Source organism: Talpa europaea (genome assembly GCF_964194135.1).
Source record: "Talpa europaea genome assembly, chromosome: 6".
NCBI classification, from domain to species: Eukaryota; Metazoa; Chordata; class Mammalia; order Eulipotyphla; family Talpidae; genus Talpa; species Talpa europaea.
The window spans coordinates 86558378-86577398 of record NC_140072.1 but is presented as its reverse complement, the minus strand read 5'-3'; the positions used below and the strand labels follow the sequence as shown (position 1 = coordinate 86577398).

The 19021-nt window shown below is 35.0% G+C and overlaps 1 protein-coding gene across 3 annotated transcripts in view; it reads left to right on the top strand.

Moving 5' to 3' along the window:
* Positions 1-19021, top strand: part of NBEA (neurobeachin) — a gene marked incomplete at both ends in the record, with an annotated part of 593662 nt that overhangs the window by 455050 nt on the left and 119591 nt on the right. For all 3 annotated transcript variants that reach the window (XM_084235096.1, XM_084235095.1, XM_084235094.1), the window contains 2 exons: positions 7639-7756; positions 8083-8185. In XM_084235096.1, coding sequence (XP_084091222.1) covers positions 7639-7756; positions 8083-8185 — 221 coding nt within the window. The remainder of the gene's footprint in view (positions 1-7638; positions 7757-8082; positions 8186-19021) is intronic.

Genomic DNA, 19021 nt, shown 5'->3' with positions numbered 1-19021 from the left:
ATCTGTAGACTCTACAAAATCAGAACCTATTACCAAATTTGCTCAAAGAAAACCCTCTAGCCCAGAAACTAGAAACCCGAATGATTTGATATAAAAAGAAAATACATCTAAGAGTAGATATATAAATATAGCTAGTTTAAAAATTGTCACTATGCATAGTAATACAAGGGAAGTTAGTCTGCTTAATATGGAAATGAAAGTAAATACAAGAAACTAGAAATTAGTTTCTTTCCAATAAATGTAGAATTCTGAGTACACGGAACACCATCCATTTCCTTTTAAAAGTAACAGCAGAAGGAAAAAATACAAGATTTTGGAGTTTGCCAGACATGAGAAAATGAGGAAACACAGCCAAACATATAATATTTACACATGGGACACTCATGAGTAGGAAAAATGAATCAACCTTGCCAATATAATTTTTTACTTTTGAGAGTTTTAGCTTATTTTGAGAGTATGCATTTGAAGATGAAGTAGACACAGAGGACTCCAGCTGCAACTCAAAATCTGTTTGTAAATTAAATTTTTAAATATTTGATGCAACACAAACTGATGGAGATTCTTCATTGTGCAGGTTCTATAAAACTACAAAATAGAATACAACTTCATCTTCACCCTCATGAATTCTACAATTATTTAGGGGATGTATGTAATAAAATAGTTAAATTTAAAAGCACTTGTCACAGTGTGAAAGAGGTTATTGGAGAGGTAATGAGTTTTTGAAAGAAGTCATGTTTTTTTTTTACTGAGGACTATAACATAGCATAGATTTATTGGAACAGCTTTCTTCTTCTCCAGTCAAAACAGACTCTATACTGTCATAGCACTGATTTCTAAAGTGCAAATATAATCACTGTTCTTTGTTCAACTTAGTGCCTCTCCATTGTTCTGAGCAAAAGTACAAACTCTTTAACAGCAATTATATGATCTAGCCCTGATTCCCAGCTTCCCTCCCACCTTTATTATTCTATTTTTCGTTTTCACCTCATACCTCTTTACATCTATGTTCAAGACACCCTAAATCCGTTCCCAAAACCTTCATGTTTGTGTTTGTGTTGTTCCTGCTGCTGGAAGCGCTCTTCTATTCCTGCTTTCCTCTTTCCCACCATTTGTGGGCCGGCAGATTTTAAGAAGTTGAGGCTCTGTTAAATTATATGTCTGTAACTTGCTTCTTCAAAAGTTATTCTGTTAGCCACTTAGGAAAGGTTATCCTTTTGTGCTGCTATTTCAGTTTTCCATATGCTTCTGATTATTTCTTGTATCTTATATTTCCTTGTGCCTTTGTTGAAGAAATAAAATTAGCAAGACTTGTGATGAGAACTGGGAGGAGGGAGTTGAAAATTCCTTGTTTTATTTGCCACTCCCTATATCTTCACCCCATGTACCAAGGCAGTAGTTATCAGTCAGAAATGATGTTCTACATGGTCATTGTAGAGCCTGCGTTCAATTGGCAGGTGGTAAAAGAGCATGGATTATCCTGTATGGATATAAACCTGAAATTGTTTTTCAACTATTCCATCTATTAATCCATCAAAAATATGTTAATTCTTGAATCATGAGTAATACATATGGAATTATAAAAGTATTAGGGATTTATAACTTTGCATTGCGTTGATAGTCCTTTAATTAAAGTACCCAAAGCTGCAAGTATCTGTTGGCTGTGACCTCATGAACACTAACTAAACTGGGCATGTTACTCCAACCCTCTGCAGCACTTTCATCAAGTAATAGAAAATGTAATTTGAAGCAAAGTTAGATTTTTCATATTCAAAGAAAAAAGCATTTTTGCTACTTGTTCTAATATGTATGTTAGATGCTTTGAAATCAGCAAAACTATCACTGAATGAGTACTTTTTTAGGTTGCACAATATTAGATGCCTTAAAAGGAACAAAAAGATGAAACCAATTTGACAGTGGTATACATGTGTTTGATAACAAATACATGTCTATTATATACCAGTGCACAGCAACCCTATTTTTCTTCAAAAAGATCATCCAATAATAAGTGTTAAGCACACATTTGGATGAGGTGGTTTACAAGGGGTCTGCCATGTTTATTTTATATTGCTTCCTGTAAGCTGCAGTTAATAAGCAAATGGAGCAGACTTCAGGTGTAATATTAGCATAAGCATAAAGTTTCCCTTCATTTCTTTGGGATACTAGCAGATAACTCAAAGTTAGTTCATTGGTCACTTCAGAAAATCACAGAATACGTAAGATTTGGGATCACGGTACTTTAATATTCTTGTTGCTAGTCTATGATGTAATAAAAATGATATCTATTCAATTTTCAGAAAATGAAACTGAATAGGGCAGTTAGCATTTGTTGATTAGATTTAACAATATGTTAGCTAATTTGGAGAAGCCAGCAGGCACAACAAACTCAATGATAAAGAAAGTTAGCTTAAAGAAAACAAACACCATAAAACTCAAGTAGGTATAGTAATCACACAGTTTAAAAAATATCTTGAATTATAATAAAAAACATAAAAACTTATTATAAAAGACTGTGAAACTTATAGAACATTATGTAACTAGTAAATGTATAAATAAAATGCAGTCAATTTTATAGCTTTAGACTGTATTTCAAACCTGGGCTTGATGCCCAGATTTTTATAGAAATGCCATAAATTCAATATTTAATCAACTATAAGTGATATTTCTTTACATTTATGAAATACATACACATTGATTAAATTCCTCATCACTTGCCAAAAGTGGTATCCTAACTGTTCACTCTGTCTCCAGCCTTACAACCTTCCATTTTGAATGCCTGAAAGTATGTTGGTAAAATCTCACTAAGTCAACCTCCCACGAAATTACAGGGCTCTCTCAGTTCCTATAAGTAAAAGGGAGAATAGGAGACTGGGAGTATAGTCCAAGAAAGTCCATAGCAATCACAAATTTTATTTGGATGCTAGTGTTTTTCTCAACAATTCATCATTTTTTACATTTTATTTTCCATCATGTCTGTATTGACTTTACTATAATTTTTAAGAATTAATGACCAGAAATAAAATTTATATTCCAGAGGTGTGTATGTGTGTGTGTATATATATATATATATATATATCTCACAGACTATCATCTGATATATATATATATATATATCAGTGTGCATTTTCCTAAGCAACAGGCATAAGTCTATATAATAAAGACAAAATATCTAAAGACCTTCCGTAACCCTCTAGAGTGAAGGAATCTTCATATTATCGCAATGTCATCTTGTCTGCCAATAGTGATACTTTCACTTCCTTTGGATTCCTTTTATTTTCTGTTTTTGTCTAAAGACTTTTTAGAAACTCATCTCCAGTAGCAAGGGAAATTAAGGCAAAAACAATTGGAATTACTTCACATTAAAAACCTTTTACACAGCAAAGTAAAATATAAATATATTTTAAAAATGTTCTACTGAATGGGAGAAAATATTTTCATATTACATAACTCACAAGGGGTTACTATCCAAGATCTATGAAATTGTGAAATGATTCAATAATAGAAAAGCAAACAAACCAATTAATAAATGGGAAGCAGATCTGAACAGACAATTCACTGAACAGGATATGCAGAAGTTCAGTAGATGTATGGAAAGATGTTTCTTGTGGCTTTCAATAAGAGAGATGCAGGTTAAAATCACAATGAGATCATATCTCACACCTGTGAGGATGGCACATATTTTTTAAAAACTGAACTACAAGTGCTGGCGAGGATGAAAAGAGGAACCCTATTACTCTACTCTGTTGCTGGGAATATAAACTGGCACAACTGTTTTGGGATGCCACCTGAATTTACCTTAAAAACTAAAAGTAGAAATACTGTATGACCCAGTAATCCCACACCTGGACATCTATCTAAAGAATGTAAAACCATCAACTCAGAAAACTATATCATCTATAGTGCTTATTACAGCACTATTTATGATAGGACATGAAAGCAATCTAAATATCCATTGATAGAAGATTGAATCAAGGAAATGTGTATAGTCACACTATGAAATACTGTTGGGTTATAAGGAAAAGATGGAATGTTTCTATTTATAGCAAAATGAAAGGAAGTTGAGGAAATGATGTGTAGTAAAGCAAGTCAGACTGAAAAAAAGGCAAATATTGGACATTTATATAATAGATGATTCAACAAAGTAAAATACTTATAAAAACCTAGCAGTCATTAATAAAGCAAGAGATGTTTCTAAAGTTAAGATGGAGGGGAGAAGGAGGAGGGTGAAAGGGGATAAAAGTGATAGATTAGATAGATAGATAGATAGATAGATAGATAGATAGATAGATAGATAGATAATAAAATAAATAAGAATAAAAAATAATTGTGTCATGCTCAGAATTAAAATGAAGTTGAGGTAGTAGGAGAATGGAAATTAGTACGTGTCAACTCTAAATTGGATACCAGAAAAGGCAGCTCACAGAAAGTATATTTAAAAAAATTTAAATAAGAAAATTTCAGGAGAATCTCATTCCATAATCAGTCTTGACTGAAACAAGAAGGAAAAGTAGGAGGTGGCTTGCTATTAAAAAAGAAAAATAAAAGAAGAGGACTCTAGCCTTTATTGGGGGTTCCTAGCATGAAATTATGACTAGTTCAGAACATTGTATTTTATCATCCCTTTTTAAAGAATTTCTAATGCATGGTAACCAGGCAAATTTTTAATTAAATTATAAGAAGTTTTATGGAGAGAGAGAATTTCCTTTCCCATGGCACCTTTGATAAGGACTCTACACTTGTTCAGATGATGTTGCCCTTATTCAAAATAGCTTTGGATCTTTGAATCTTTTAGAATTTGCTTCCTGAGTTGTTTATAGCTACTAGCAAATAATTTTCTTCTAATTTTATTCTCTGTTTACTCCTTGCTCCCAGGCAGGCAATGCTGAGTTACTCTGTTTAGCTCAGTTTCCTTTTTTTCTTGCTCCTGAGGGTCCCTGAGGACTTCTGTGGTCCCAGCCTGGAGCAAAGAGTATTCATCAGAGGACTGACTGAGTTTGTATATCAATTCTTGATCCAGTCTGGAGACAGAAATTGCATAACAATTTAAACAGGGAAAGTATAACATAAATAATTATGATGTAAATTGTAACAGGAGATTGGAGTAACAGGGGAATGATTAGTAAGAAATGAAAAAAAAAAAAAAAAACAACAACCTAAAGCATACAGGAACACCATATATAAGAAGCAGCTGCCCCCCTCAGAGCTGACATTGAACCCTAGAAGAGGCCTTTCAAACACTGTGGAGAGCGAGACTGTCGCTCAGTGAGTGGTTGAAAAGTCACTCAAGTGCTGTTATCAGGACCTCTATCCTGTGGAACATTCCAGAAGTTCACCCTCCAGGATGAAGCCCTTCTTGGAGCAGTCTCACTGGAGCCACTCTGTTACAAAACTGCCCAGGGTGGGAGTTGTACTAGAGAAAACTGCTGGTCACTGGGTGCTGTTGTGCCATTAGTGCTGTCGAAGCCACATGATGTGCGTGAACCCACCGTGTGAGCACACCAGAACCAGGAAGAAAACCTTTCCCCCTGCATCTTCTCGTCAGTGTCCTTTTCTGAATAAGCTTAACATATTCCGGCTAGCAAAGGAAAAATAAGCAACATAGATACATTTTCCCAGAACAAGCAATTATGGTAAATTTGGAGCTGGAGAGCAATGAATTATTAACTGGCACAGTCAGAAGGACAATTTTATGTGGAGCATTGAAGGAGTCAAACTAACTTCTGTGTGTTTGTGAAAATCTGCCTAAGTAAAATAAACTGATAACATGTTAATGAAAAGAATATTTGATCAAATATCCATTCACCAAATATCCATAATTCCCAAAAAATAAATAAATGAAAGGATGAGTGTATGTACACTTGTCTTTGTGTGTCTGTTAGTGAAATAATGGTCAGTGTGAAAGATTGTTTTTGTTTTTGTGGCTGTTTTATCTGTCTTAAAGTTTTTCTACTTGACAAAAACCAAAATTTTCAATCCTGTAATGAATTCTTTCCTTTTAAAAGCTTATACTGGTCTTTGGAATTCAAATCTGAAACAGTTGCATCCAGATAAGTATTTAAAAATACAAATTCTGAAGTGTCACAACAGACATTTTGTTATAAAAAGGACTTTTTGTTACAAAAAGAAGATTTGCATTTAAACGCTGAAAAGCATTGTCACTTTATGCTCAGCAAGAACATGTAAACTTATAAAGAGAACTTAAATATAATAACTAAGATCATGCACTTTGCATTCATTGTCTCTGCCTAAACTTACCAGCAGTTGGTATTATCACTACTTTTCAGATGATGACGTTCCTACAGCTAATAAATGGAAAGACCCAAGATTTAAATAAGAGTCTGACTGGCGCCAAAATATTTCAGGATTTGAATAGAGTATGATTACCACCAAAAGCCTTCTAGTTTCTAGGGAAAGACAAAAATTGGATTAAGGGTTTAGAAAATGGGATTTTCAGTAAATTAAAAGACTAAAAGATGATATATTGTGTACATATTGTTCCTAGAAAGAGGCCATATGAAAAGAGAATTCAGAATTTGTTTTCAAAGCTTAAGGAATATCATGTATATGATTCAGTAACTAGTCTTCATTTCTACCACAGAAAATATAAGTGTAGTAGATTTACAGAATATGCCAATGAAAGTAGAAAATGTGTTTATGTTTTGTGAATATGCATTTGCTGTATCAGGAAGGAATGTGTTCATTGCAGATTTCATTATAGTGGCTTAATCAAATATGGATTTGTCTATATTGATGTAACAAGTTAGATAAGACTGATTCATTTAGCTTTCCTCTCATGGTTATGCAATTGCAGGACAGATTCCACCATCATATCTCCATTCAAGCAAGAAGAGGGAAGGGGTATGCTAGCTACATAGGACTCATTTTATCAGCTTTTCTGAACATTCCTAGCTGACTTTGGTTTTGTTCTCATTAGCCAGTGCTAGGTCAAATGTTCTTACCTTCAGTTGCAATGTGATGTTGCAAAGTAAAGAATAATTTTGTCATAATTGGATTAGATCGGGGTTCAGCCAAACTCCCAGGACCAACTTCAGGCCTCCCCTATTGTTATAAATAAAAGTTTATTGAAACACAACCATACCCACCGTGTAAAATAAATACATACTGATTATTACTCCTTTCACACTATAGTGGGAGACTTGATAGGGACCATATGGCCTACAAAGCCTAAACATATTTATTATTTCACCTTTACAAAAAAAGTTTACAGACCAAATCATGATCTGTCACCTGGGGGCAACCACATGTACATTTCGGGGATAACTGAGCATCCATTAAGCAAAGGAGGAGTAGGAAACGGAATATTGGAAAAGAACCAAAAGTTTCATCAGCTTACCTGATCTAACTAATTACATAGATGACAAAAAACTATAATACATTTTATGTTTTAAGTTACAGGGTTGCCTTAAACATGTAAGTTCTCTGCTTCTTCATGCATAAACCAACTAAGAAAATTTAGAAAGATAGACATTGTCAACATTGATTGACAATGTGGTAATATATCATGAATTCAGGAAGATAATCCCTAATTTACTGACTTTTATAAGCACTATCTAAGATTATTATCAGACCAAGTCTTAGATACATTTTACTGACTGACACTGTTTAAACTATGTATTTCAGGTTCTTGCGTACACTGAAGGACTTCATGGAAAATGGATGTTCAGTGAGATACGAGCTGTATTTTCAAGACGTTATCTTCTACAAAACACTGCTTTGGAAGTGTTTATGGCAAACCGAAGTAAGTTCCGTTAACTGCTTTGGAAAAATACGTGCTTATGTTTGGATATCATTCATTTACAAGGAGTAATACTGTCTTCATTTTTCCCTGCTGTTCCTCGCTCTGATATGCCCATGTTAAAACTAAAGGGGAAATAAAAAAGCATTAGTTTGTTTGAAAATGTTAATTCTAGATATCTCATAGATAAATATATACAGAAAATGGATTTTCCATGAAGATTCATTGCCTTTACAAATAATTTATGATAGGCACTTGAAAATGATTTCTGAAATTGAAGGCTAGCTCTCCCGTGGTTTTCTAAATCATGTCTTTTCTTCTTACCACAGCTTCGGTTATGTTTAATTTCCCTGATCAAGCAACAGTAAAAAAAGTTGTGTATAGCTTGCCTCGGGTTGGAGTAGGGACCAGCTATGGTTTGCCACAAGCCAGGTAATTATGTTATATTACACATTGTCTATGGTTGGGTAGCATATTTCAATCTCATGTGATAGAAAAGAAATAGGTTTGATACCATTATAATTATTTTGAGAACCAAGAACTTTCTCTGCAAGTCATTTATAGGGAAGCTATGTAAAGAGCTACTTTAAGGATTATGGAATAGTTAGGACATAATTTTATGTAATAATATATAAGTGAGGAAGTAAAAAAGTATAGATTGCTCAGCTAACAGACAACACATTTTTGCTTAAGATCTTATAAGAAACATAGCAATAGGGATCTGATGATGTTTGATTGTGTAATAACATATAAACTGTTCTTATAAATCCTATGTATAAGTACTTCATTAAAGTAGCACAATTAGAGTTTATAGAGATCAGTAGTCATAAGTTATGATGTGGCTTTAATCATTTGCTAAATCTTTCATCTAGTATTTTGAATGTATCATTTTGATATTTTATTGGAAGCGTTAGAAAGCAGTAGATGTGAGGGTATATCACTAATACCAATTTGTCCATTTTTTACTTCAAGTAATGGAATACTTCACTAAAAGTGGCTTAGAAGTAGGATTTTTACCTTTTGGCTTCATTGTTACTATAAAAGATCTGGAGTTAAGGAGTTGCCAATATTGACTCAGATTCAGTGATGTTCACAAAATAACCACTACTGATTCAGACACCACATCTACACACACATGCATTCAAGTAGGAGGAGAACAGGAAAAATTTCTCCTTAAACTTCTCCGTTGTAGAAAGGTATAGCTTTCTCAGAAGCCTCTAGCAAATGTTATCTCAGGTTTCTTTGGCCAAAGGGGAATCGCCATACCTAAATCCAGTCCTGCCAAAGGGAAATAAGTTTACTAGTTTAGCACAATCATCCTGTGGAATTTTGGGGGAAAATATGCCTCTAACTCCTTGCTACCTCCTAACAGAATATAACAGGGTTTCTGCTCACGAGGAAAAAAAAGATACCAGCTTTGAGTAAACAAGCAATGATATCTTCTGCATAGATCATTATGATCCTGAGAATTATTGAAGAGCACTACATGGTTGGAAAGGAACATGAATCTTTGCCTATCCATCTCCTATGTATCTTTTAATCTACAACACCCAGTTCAATGCCGGAAGTGCAGAGATGATTTTTAAGTTCTGCTTTACTGGCTCAGAATATTTGCTAGTAGAATGACAAGATTAAAATCAGACATTAGTAGATGATGAAGTACCAATCTAAACTATAGGTCAAAGGAAAAATGTGTTTATCAAAAAAAAGGTGAAGTTAGTTTTTCTAGACTTATTCTCATTGAATGTGAACTGACTCATAGTAATCACTACTGGAAGGTAATCACTACTTCCTTTCCCAAGCACTTACAAAGTGTTTAATCATCAATTGAAGAATTTTTTTTTCAGAAATTGACACTTAGAATTCACAAATAGATACAACTTTTTCCTTTTAAAAATAACCGTCTGTCTACGGGCATCTTTCTCCATTACCATGATCTTTAAAGATAATCAGTAGGAGTTTCTCAATGACATGTATAATTTCCTTTCATACTCTTGGACTTGTCTGAACCTTTATTCATCTAAAAACAATCAGAAGCTCCTTTTCTTATGTTCCTTACCTGTTATGAGTATTACTTATCTTTTAACCACATGTGGTTTTGTTTTGATTTTGGAGAGATCTTGATAGAAAAACTGGAAACAAAATAGATGTTAAGCAGTTTCAGTTATGCTGTTACTCCATACATCCATTTTATCTTATAACACTCTTTTGTTGTTCTTACTTTTCAGTCCAAAGTCTCCACTTATTCTGATGCTGATATTATGATGCTGATATTCTCAAAAGTTAACTTTAGTTTATTTCCTGAAGCAGATAGCCTTGGAGGTAGCAGCTGGGTATAGGGAAGGTGGGTAAGAAGAACCTTGAATCTAGGCTAAGTTCTCCCTTTCTGACTGTATAGCAGTGACAGAGCTGGGTTTACTTGGTAGGATCTCAATATGTATATTAGTTAAAAGAATGAAAAACACTAGTATTTTCTATTCAGACAGTCAGCAGATTCAAGAGGAATGACTCGCTTTTCTGCTATAAAACTGGGAAAGTATCTTTACAAAGAGATGTTTTGTGAATGTCTTGAGATCAGAAACTGAAGGCACTTTCTACACTTAAAACACACATGTATACTTTACATGTGTTTGCATTCATGCATATGGATATAGATAAGTAGGAAGGTAAGTAGGTGAATAGATAAATAGATATATACATTTACATCATAAATATGTGTATGATATATGTAAGATTTTGTCACATACAGAGAATTATCAAAGGGAAAGGATCTGGCTCCTACAAATAGAGGCCCTCCAGCTGAGACTGTCTGACAGTAATCAAGAAGGGATACTTTCTTTGCTTTGTTTTCTTGACATTGGATTTTGTCCATTTAAGCAGAGTTTATCCAACTCTAGGGAACTCTGAGCTAACCCCATAAGAGACTAATTTGTACACAAACAAAATTGTGAAATTCAAAGGCAGGTACACTGCCAGAATAATTGGTTTCAAAATCATTTAACCCACATCTTGGTAAATCCCACTAAAGGGATAACATTACAAGTTAGATTGATACTGAATGAACAGAGGTTTAAAACATAGGGAATATTTCCACTGGGCTAGCATAGCTCTAATGAATGTCCCTTTAAGTGTTAATGTCCATAGCTATCATTTAGTGAGTACACACCATGTTACATGCTTGGGACTATTCTTATTGTTTCAGTTTATAAGCTTTATTTCCAGAAAAGTTATTTGTCTTGCCCAAGATTACAACTTATTCTCTTAATTCATATTGTATGTCCTATATCAAGTTGACCTAAATTGATACAAAACTACTGGCAACCACTTGTCCATTTTCTCGCCTACATACTGATTACCATTGTTTGATTAATGTGTTTTCTATTCAGTCAATGTAATCAATTAATTTTAGATTTAATAAGATTCCACATTTACTAAGAATACACCTCACTGTATTCAGAGGGTTGATTATTTTAAATGGTCATTACTCATTACTTTGCTTAATACTTTTTACCTGAGAGTAAAAAGTATTGTCTTCATCTTATCCCCCAATTCTAAAGCATCTTCCTATGACCCAAAATATACCAACTATTCTCATTCTAGTATCTAAACAGATGATAGGATACTTTGACCAATCCTCTGAATTTATTGTTTCCCATTTTTCTGCTTCTTATGACTCTTGGCTTCTCTCTTTTTTGTTTTTTCTTTTAGGGTAGATGGCCAGTAATTCATGTTAGTATGCTTTTATTGAAACCCCACTATATGCCAAGTTTTGCTAAGTGCTAAGTATATGATAGTATGTAAAGCACAGCCCCAGTTCTCTGAGTTTAGTGGGAAAGACAGATCGGTAAACAGGAAAAACTTATCTTTTTCCAAACTTACTGATAATCTGCTTTTCTTTTTTTTATTTAATATATTTTATTTTATGTTATTCTTACATCATTTTTCATTTTTGCACAATGTATGCATTTTCTTTTTGGTTATATTCCCCATACAATTCCACCCCCCTTATTTTGACCCTAATGCCTCCTCTCTTCCTCCTGCCCCCACAGTGTGTCTCCGGTTTATAGTTACTTGTTAATTTTGATTTTTTCTTTATTATAATTAGTCTTTTTCCTGGTCCCTTATTTAGGTTTTCTAAATTCCTGCTATGAGTGAGACCATCTTGTATTTTTCTTTTTCTTTCTGGCTTATTTTGCTGAGCATGATCCCTTCCAGTTCCATCCATATTGCTGCAAATTGCATGAGTTTATCCTTTTTGAAAGCTGAATAATATTCCATGGTGTATATGTACCACATCTTCTTGATCTAGTCATCTATTTTTGGGCATTTGGGTTGTTTCCATAGCTTAGCTATTATAAATAGTGCTGCTATGAATATAGGGGTGCAGGTGCCCTTTTGAATTAATGTTTCTGTGTCCTTTGGGTAAATACTTAGGAGTGGAATTGCTGGATCATATGGAAGCTCTATCTTTAGTAGGTTGAGGAATCTCCATACAGCTTTCCATAGTGGTTGGGCCATTTTGCACTCCCACCAGCAGTGCAGGAGAGTTCCTTTTTCTCCACATCCTCGCCAACATTTGTTGTTGCTAGTTTTTTTTTTTTTTAATATGTGCCATTCTCACTGGAGTAAGATGGTATCTCATTGTAGTTTTGATTTGTATTTCCCTGATTACAAGTGATGTTGAACATTTTTTCATATGCCTGTTGGCCATTTGCATTTCCTCTTTGGAGAAGTTTCTTTTTACACTCTTCTGCCCATCTTTTGACTGGATTATTTTCTTTCTTCTTGTTGATTCTCATCAGCTCTTTGTAGATTTTTGTGATCAGTCCTTTATCATTAGTGTTGTATGCAAAAATTTTCTCCCAGTCAGCGGGGTTTCTCTTTGTTTTGGTTTTTGTCTCTTTTGCTGTGCAGAATCTCTTAATTTGATGTAGTCCCAGCTGTTTATCTTTGCCTTCACTGTCACTGCTTTGGGTGATGTGTCTGTAAAGAGGTTTTTGAGGTGCATGTCATGTCGTGTTTCATCTATATTTCCTTCTATATATTTTATGGTTTCAGGTCTTATGTCTAGTTCGTTAATCAATTTTGAGTTGGTTTTTGTGTATGGAGTGAGGTAGTAGTCAAGCTTCATTCTTTTGCATGTAGCAACCCAGTTTTCCCAGCACCATTTATTGAGCAAACTTTCTTTACTCCATTGCATATTCTTTGCTCCTTTGTCAAAGATTAGTTGACTGTAAATCTGTGGGTTTATTTCTGGGTTTTCTGTTTGGTTCCATTGGTCCGTGTGTCTGTTCTTGTTCCAATACCATGCAGTTTTGATTATTTTTTTAAAGATTTATTTATTTATTTTATACAATAACTGGGGTACAGGCCAGATGTGTGGGAGGGTGAGAGGATTCACCAGAGACAGAGCGGGGAACAGAAAAGGCAGACTGACGAGATACACTGCTGAGCAGAGCAGCGGGCGAGACAGGAGAGGTCTGCCGCGCCATGTGGGACCCTCACTGGTTGGCTGGGAGCAAACCGGCACTGCACAGGCTGCAGACAGATTCACAGCACAGTGCTCAACTGCCTGCGCCACCAGGGGAGGCCCCAGTTTTGATTATTATAGTTTTGTAGTATAGTTTGAAATCTGGGAGTGTGAAGCTTCCATTCCTTCTTTTTTTTTTTTATTCAGGGTTTTTGGTGGCTCCATATGAATTTCATCAATATTTGTTCTATTTCTTTGAAGAATGTCATTGCAATTTTTTTTTTGGAATAGCATTGAATCTGTAAATTGCTTTTGGGAGGATGGCCATTTTGATAATGTTAATTTTTCTAATCCATGAGCAGGGGATGTCTTTCCATTTCTTTGTGTCTTCTTCTATTTCTTTTAACAGTGTTTTATAGTTTTCTTTGTATAGGTCCTTTACCTCTTTTGTTAGGTTTATTCCCAAATATTTGATTTTTTTGTTTCAATAATAAAAGGGATGGTTTTCTTGATTTCTTCTTCTTCAGATTTATTGTTTGTGTATAGGAAGGCTACTGATTTTTGTGTATTGATTTTGTATCCTAACACTTTACTAAACTAATTGATTAGTTTGATTAGTTTTTCTGTGGGGTTTTTGGGGTTCTCTATGTATATTATCATATCATCTGCAAATAGTGATAGTTTGACTTCTTCCTTGCCTATTTGGATTCCTTGTATGTCTTTCTCTTCTCTTACTGCTCTGTCTAGGACTTCCAGTATTATATTGAAAAGCAGTGGTGAGAGTGGACATCCTTGTCTTGTTCCAGATCTTAATGGAAATGCTTTCAGCTTTTCACCATTGAGAATGATATTGGCTGTGGGCTTGTCAAAGTTGCCCTTTATGATGTTGGGGTATGTTCCTTGTGTCCTGAGAATTTCAAGGGCCTTTATCATAAATGGGTGTTGTCCTTAGATAAAAGCTTTCTCAGAATCTATTGATATTATCATATGGTTTTTATATTTCTTTTTGTTGATGTGTTGGATTGCATTCATTGATTTTCGGATGTTGAACCATCCTTATGTCCCTGGAATAAATCCTACCTGGTTGTGGTGAATTATCTTATGGATATATTGTTGGATTCTGATAGCTAAAATTTTATTGAGGATTTTTGCATCAGTGTTTATTAGAGAGATTGGCCTGTAGTTTTCTTTTTTTGTGTTGTCCTTGTTCAGTTTTGGTATTAGTGTAATGTTGGCTTCATAGAACACGTTTGGTATTATCCCTTCCTTCTTAATTTTTTGAAAGAGTTTGTGAAGGATAGGCACTAAATAGTTTCTGAATGTTTGATAGAATTCATTTGTAAATCCATCTGGTCCTGGGCTGTTGTTTTGGGGGAGGGTTTTGATTGCCATTTCAATTTTACTGCTTGTAATTGGTCTGTTCAGGTGTTCTATGTCTTCTTTATCTAGCTTTGGGTGATTGTAAAGTTGTAGGAATTTGTCCATCTCTTCTAGATTGTTGAGCTTGTTTGCATATAACTGTTCATAGTAGTTTCTGATTTTTCTTTTGATTTCTGCTGTGTCTGTTGTGATTTCTCTTCTTTCATTTGTGATCCTATTTATTTGTGCTTTGTCCCGTTTTTCCTTTGTGAGCCCGACTATGGGGTTGTCTATTTTATTTATTTTTTCGAAGAACCAATTTTTAGTTTCATTGATCTTTTGGATTTTTTTTTAGTTTCAATTTCACTTATTTCTTATTTGATTTTTATTATTTCTTTTCTTCTACTGGTTTTAGGGTTTTTTTGTTGTTCTTTTTCTAGTTCTTTGAGCTGTGAGATTAGGTTGTTTCTTTGAGTTCTTTCTTGTTTCTTGATGTGAGCCTGTATTGCTATATATTTACTTCTTATTACTGCTTTTGCTGCATCCCATACATTTAGGAAATTGGTGTCCTCCTTGTCATTCAACTCAAAGTATTTGTTTAATTTCTTCTTTGATCTATCATTAGTCCAGTAGTCTTCCAGTAGTGTGGGTTTCAATCTTCATGAGGTAGGAGAGTTCCTTACCTTCTTTTTATGGTTTATTTCTAGTTTGATGCCTTCATGGCCAGAGAAAATGGTTGGTATGTTTTCAGTCTTGGTGGATCTGTTGATGTTTGTCTTGTGTCCCAGTATGTGATCAATCCTGGAGAATGATCCGTGTGTGCTTGAGAAAAATGTGCACTCAGATTTTTTTGGCTTTAGTGTTCTATATGTCTGTTAAGCCCATGAGCCCTAGATCCTTATTTAGAGCTTTAGTGTCCTTACTTATTTTTTGTCTCATTGATCTATCCATTGTTGATAGTGGTGTGTTGAACTCTCCTACTACATATATGTTTTCTCTGATGTCTGTTTTCAGAGATGATAATAGTTGTCTGATATATTTTGGTGTCACTTCATTTGGTGAGTATATATGTTAATGAGTGTTATTTCTTCTTGAAGTATTGTCCCCTTGATCATAATGTAGTGACCATCTGGGTCTCTTTTTACCTTTTTGAGTTTAAAATCTGTTTTATCTGATATGAGTGTAGCTGTTCCTGCCTTCTTTTTTTGGTCCATTTGCTTATAGGATTGTTTTCTATCCTTTTACTTTCAGTCTTTTTTTATCTTTTGTAGTTAAGTGATTTTCCTGGAGACAGCAAAAGGTTGGGTTTTGTTTCTTAATCCAGCCTGCAACTCTGTGTCAAAGAGTTTAGTCTGCTTACATTTAGAGTTAATATTGATATGTTAGGGTCTGTATTTGCCATTTTGTTTGTCTTTTCTCTGTTTTTTTAAATTAATTAATTAATTAATTAATTTATTTATTTATTTATTTATTTATTTATTTGTTGGTCTTATTTTGTTCTTATTCAACCCTCTGTTGGTTCTGGGTTTAGGACTCCTTGTAGTATTTTTTGGAGTGGGGTTTAGTCATAATGAAATTCCCAAGTTTCTGTTTGTCTGGGAAGGTCCTTATTCTTTCTTCATAGAGAAAGGAAAGCTTTTTGGGATAGAGTATTCTTGGTTGGCATTTGTTGTCCTGGAGTCTGTTGACTATGTCCCTCCATTCTCTCATTGCCCATAGTGTTTCTTCGGAGAAGTCCGATGTCAGCCTGATTGGTTTTCCTTTGTATGTTATCTGTTTCTTCCCTCTTGTCAGCTTCATTATTTTTTCCTTGTCTTGGATTTTTGGGAGCTTTACTATTATGTGTCTTGCTGTATTTTTCCCTGCATCATGGAAGTTTTGTGTTTTTCTTGCTTCTTGTATGACTATTTTCAGTTCCTTCTTCATGTTTGGGAAGTTCTCTTCAATTATTTCCTTGAAAATTTTCTCCTTCCTATGTCTCTCTCCTCTCCTTCTGGGATTCCTGTAACTCTTATATTTCCTTTTTCATGGACTCAGATAGTTCCCAAAGTCTTTCTTCATTCTTTTTCCTTCGTTCTTCTTTTTCCTTTTCTGTTTTGGTTCTTTTTTATTTCTATGTCTTCAAGAGTACTTATTCGTTCTTCCATTTCATCTATTCTGCTATCGCTGCTTTCCCAGAGTTCTTTAGCTCCTCCATTAATCCTTTGATCTCCTGTATTTCTTTCACTTCCCTCTTTAGGGACTCAATTTCATTCTTCTGATTGTTGATACTTTTTCCCTTATCATTGTTTTCCTTTATGACTTCTGTCAGTTTTTTAATCATGGCAATTTTAAATTCTCTTTCTGGAAGGCTCAGAAGTTCTTCCAAGTCACTGATGTTGCAATCTGGTGGGTGATTTTCATTTTGTAGTGTGTCTTTTCCCTGAGGACTTGCTTGGTTGGTTGTAGTTTTTCTTCTCCCTGCTGCTTGTTTTCTAATTTGTCCTATATGTTGGGACACTGTTGCTGGCAAGCATCTTTTTGATATGCTCTTTCTGGGATGTCAGAAACTGGTGGTCCAATCGAGTCAAATACTGTTATGCCAGAAGTCCAGTAGGGCAATGGTACTATGAATATGTTAATGGTCGTTATCACAGTTTATCTCCTCCTTCTGTATTTGTTTAATTCCAGAGGTGTGTCTTGAAGTCCCACAGACTGCCCTGGAGGTGGGGGTGCTAGCTGGGCTCCAAATTGTTGGATCCTGTTCTGGGCTCCAACTCCCTGCCAGGCAGGGCCTGGCTTGTGGGGGCCCTCAGCTCACCTCTGGCTGTGGGGGCAGCCCTCTCCCAATTCCAAGCAGTCTTGGTTGAAGCAAAGATCCCTATTCTAAAATGGAGAGTCAGAAGGGTGCTTCCCTACACCCTTATTCTGCCCCAGCAGCCACCCGATCCCCCTTTGGGCTCTGACAGGTGGCCAGGCAGGGCTTGGCATGAGGGGGCTTCCCAGATCACCTCTGGCTGTGGGGGCAGCCCTCTCCCAGTTCCTAGCAGTCTTGGTTGAAGCAAAGGTCCCTATTCTAAAATGGCGAGTCGGAAGCTTCCCTGCACCCACAGTCGGTCTAATCTACTTTTCTAATAAACAAGATTCCTTTCACTTTAAAGTACCAGGTGAAAAAAAGAGACAAAACCAAAAACCAGTGGAAGGATTTCTGCATGAAGTCTGATGTTAGCCTGTTGGGTTTTCCTTTATAGATAAACTTCTTTTCTTTAGCCACTTTCATCACATTTTCTTTATCATGAACTCGCTGCTTTCACAACTATGTGTCTTATTGTATGTCTCATTACATTTAGATAACCAGCTGTTCTTTTAGCTCCATGAATTTGTATGTTTAGTTCCTTCCCTAGCTTTGGGACATTTTCTTTATTATTTCTTTGAGTAATTTTTTGTTCACTTCTCTATCTCCCTTCCCAAATGGGATATCCATTATCCTTATGTTTCCTTTCCTAATAGAATCAGATTCATCTTAAAGTGTTTCTTCATTCTCTTTCTTCATATTTCTCTTTCTTCTTCCATTTGGATCCTTTATGCATTATGATCTTCAAGGTCACTCATCTGGACCTCACATACCCAGCTCCATTCCAGACGTGACTGCTCCCTTCAGATGCCTCTCTTCCATGTCCATGAAGAGAACAACAACTCAAGGATCCTGTCTGTCCACACTCTTCTCTTAGATACAGCATATATAGCGTGTACAAACAATGCTTAAAATTCCACAAACAGAAATATCTGATAATAATAAATGAATGACAGAAAATAATCTTGATTTCACAGTTCCCAAACTGAGCATCATGGAGCCCTGCGGCATCACAGGGTTGCTGAAGGACATTTTATATTTTTAGGGAAACACAACAACATCTGTCATTAACTATACAGACTCTTAGCTTTGAGTTCTAAGTTTGAACATTAAGTAGCACTGTGTTCTTTCCAGTGATATCTTAGCTTTCTGCAATTGCTTTGGGTGTTTACTGTGATAAAAACAAGTACTGCATGAAAAATCAGTATGTCACAGGAGATGAAGGTGGTGGTGTTTGTTATTATTTAATGGTTTAGGAAGCTTTGCACCAAGTGGTGCACATATCCAGTTAATAATTGCAGTTATTGAAGAATGATACAAAAATATTTTTCTTTTGATTTCTGAATATTTTACTTTCAAACAGCTACTATGTTATTAAGACTTAAGTATTGTTAAATTACAAAAATCCAACCAAGGTGATTTTAAAGATCTCTTTGGCTTTATTTATGTATTGGGTTATTTATGTATTGGGAATTCATGTATTGGGTAACATCCCATCTAGCAAATAGAAAAGGGCTCTGAAAAACTACAAAATGAAATATTTTTATAGGCAGAAAGAGAGCAAAATGGTGAAGAGGAAATTATTTTGGGCTTAGGTAACCTACCT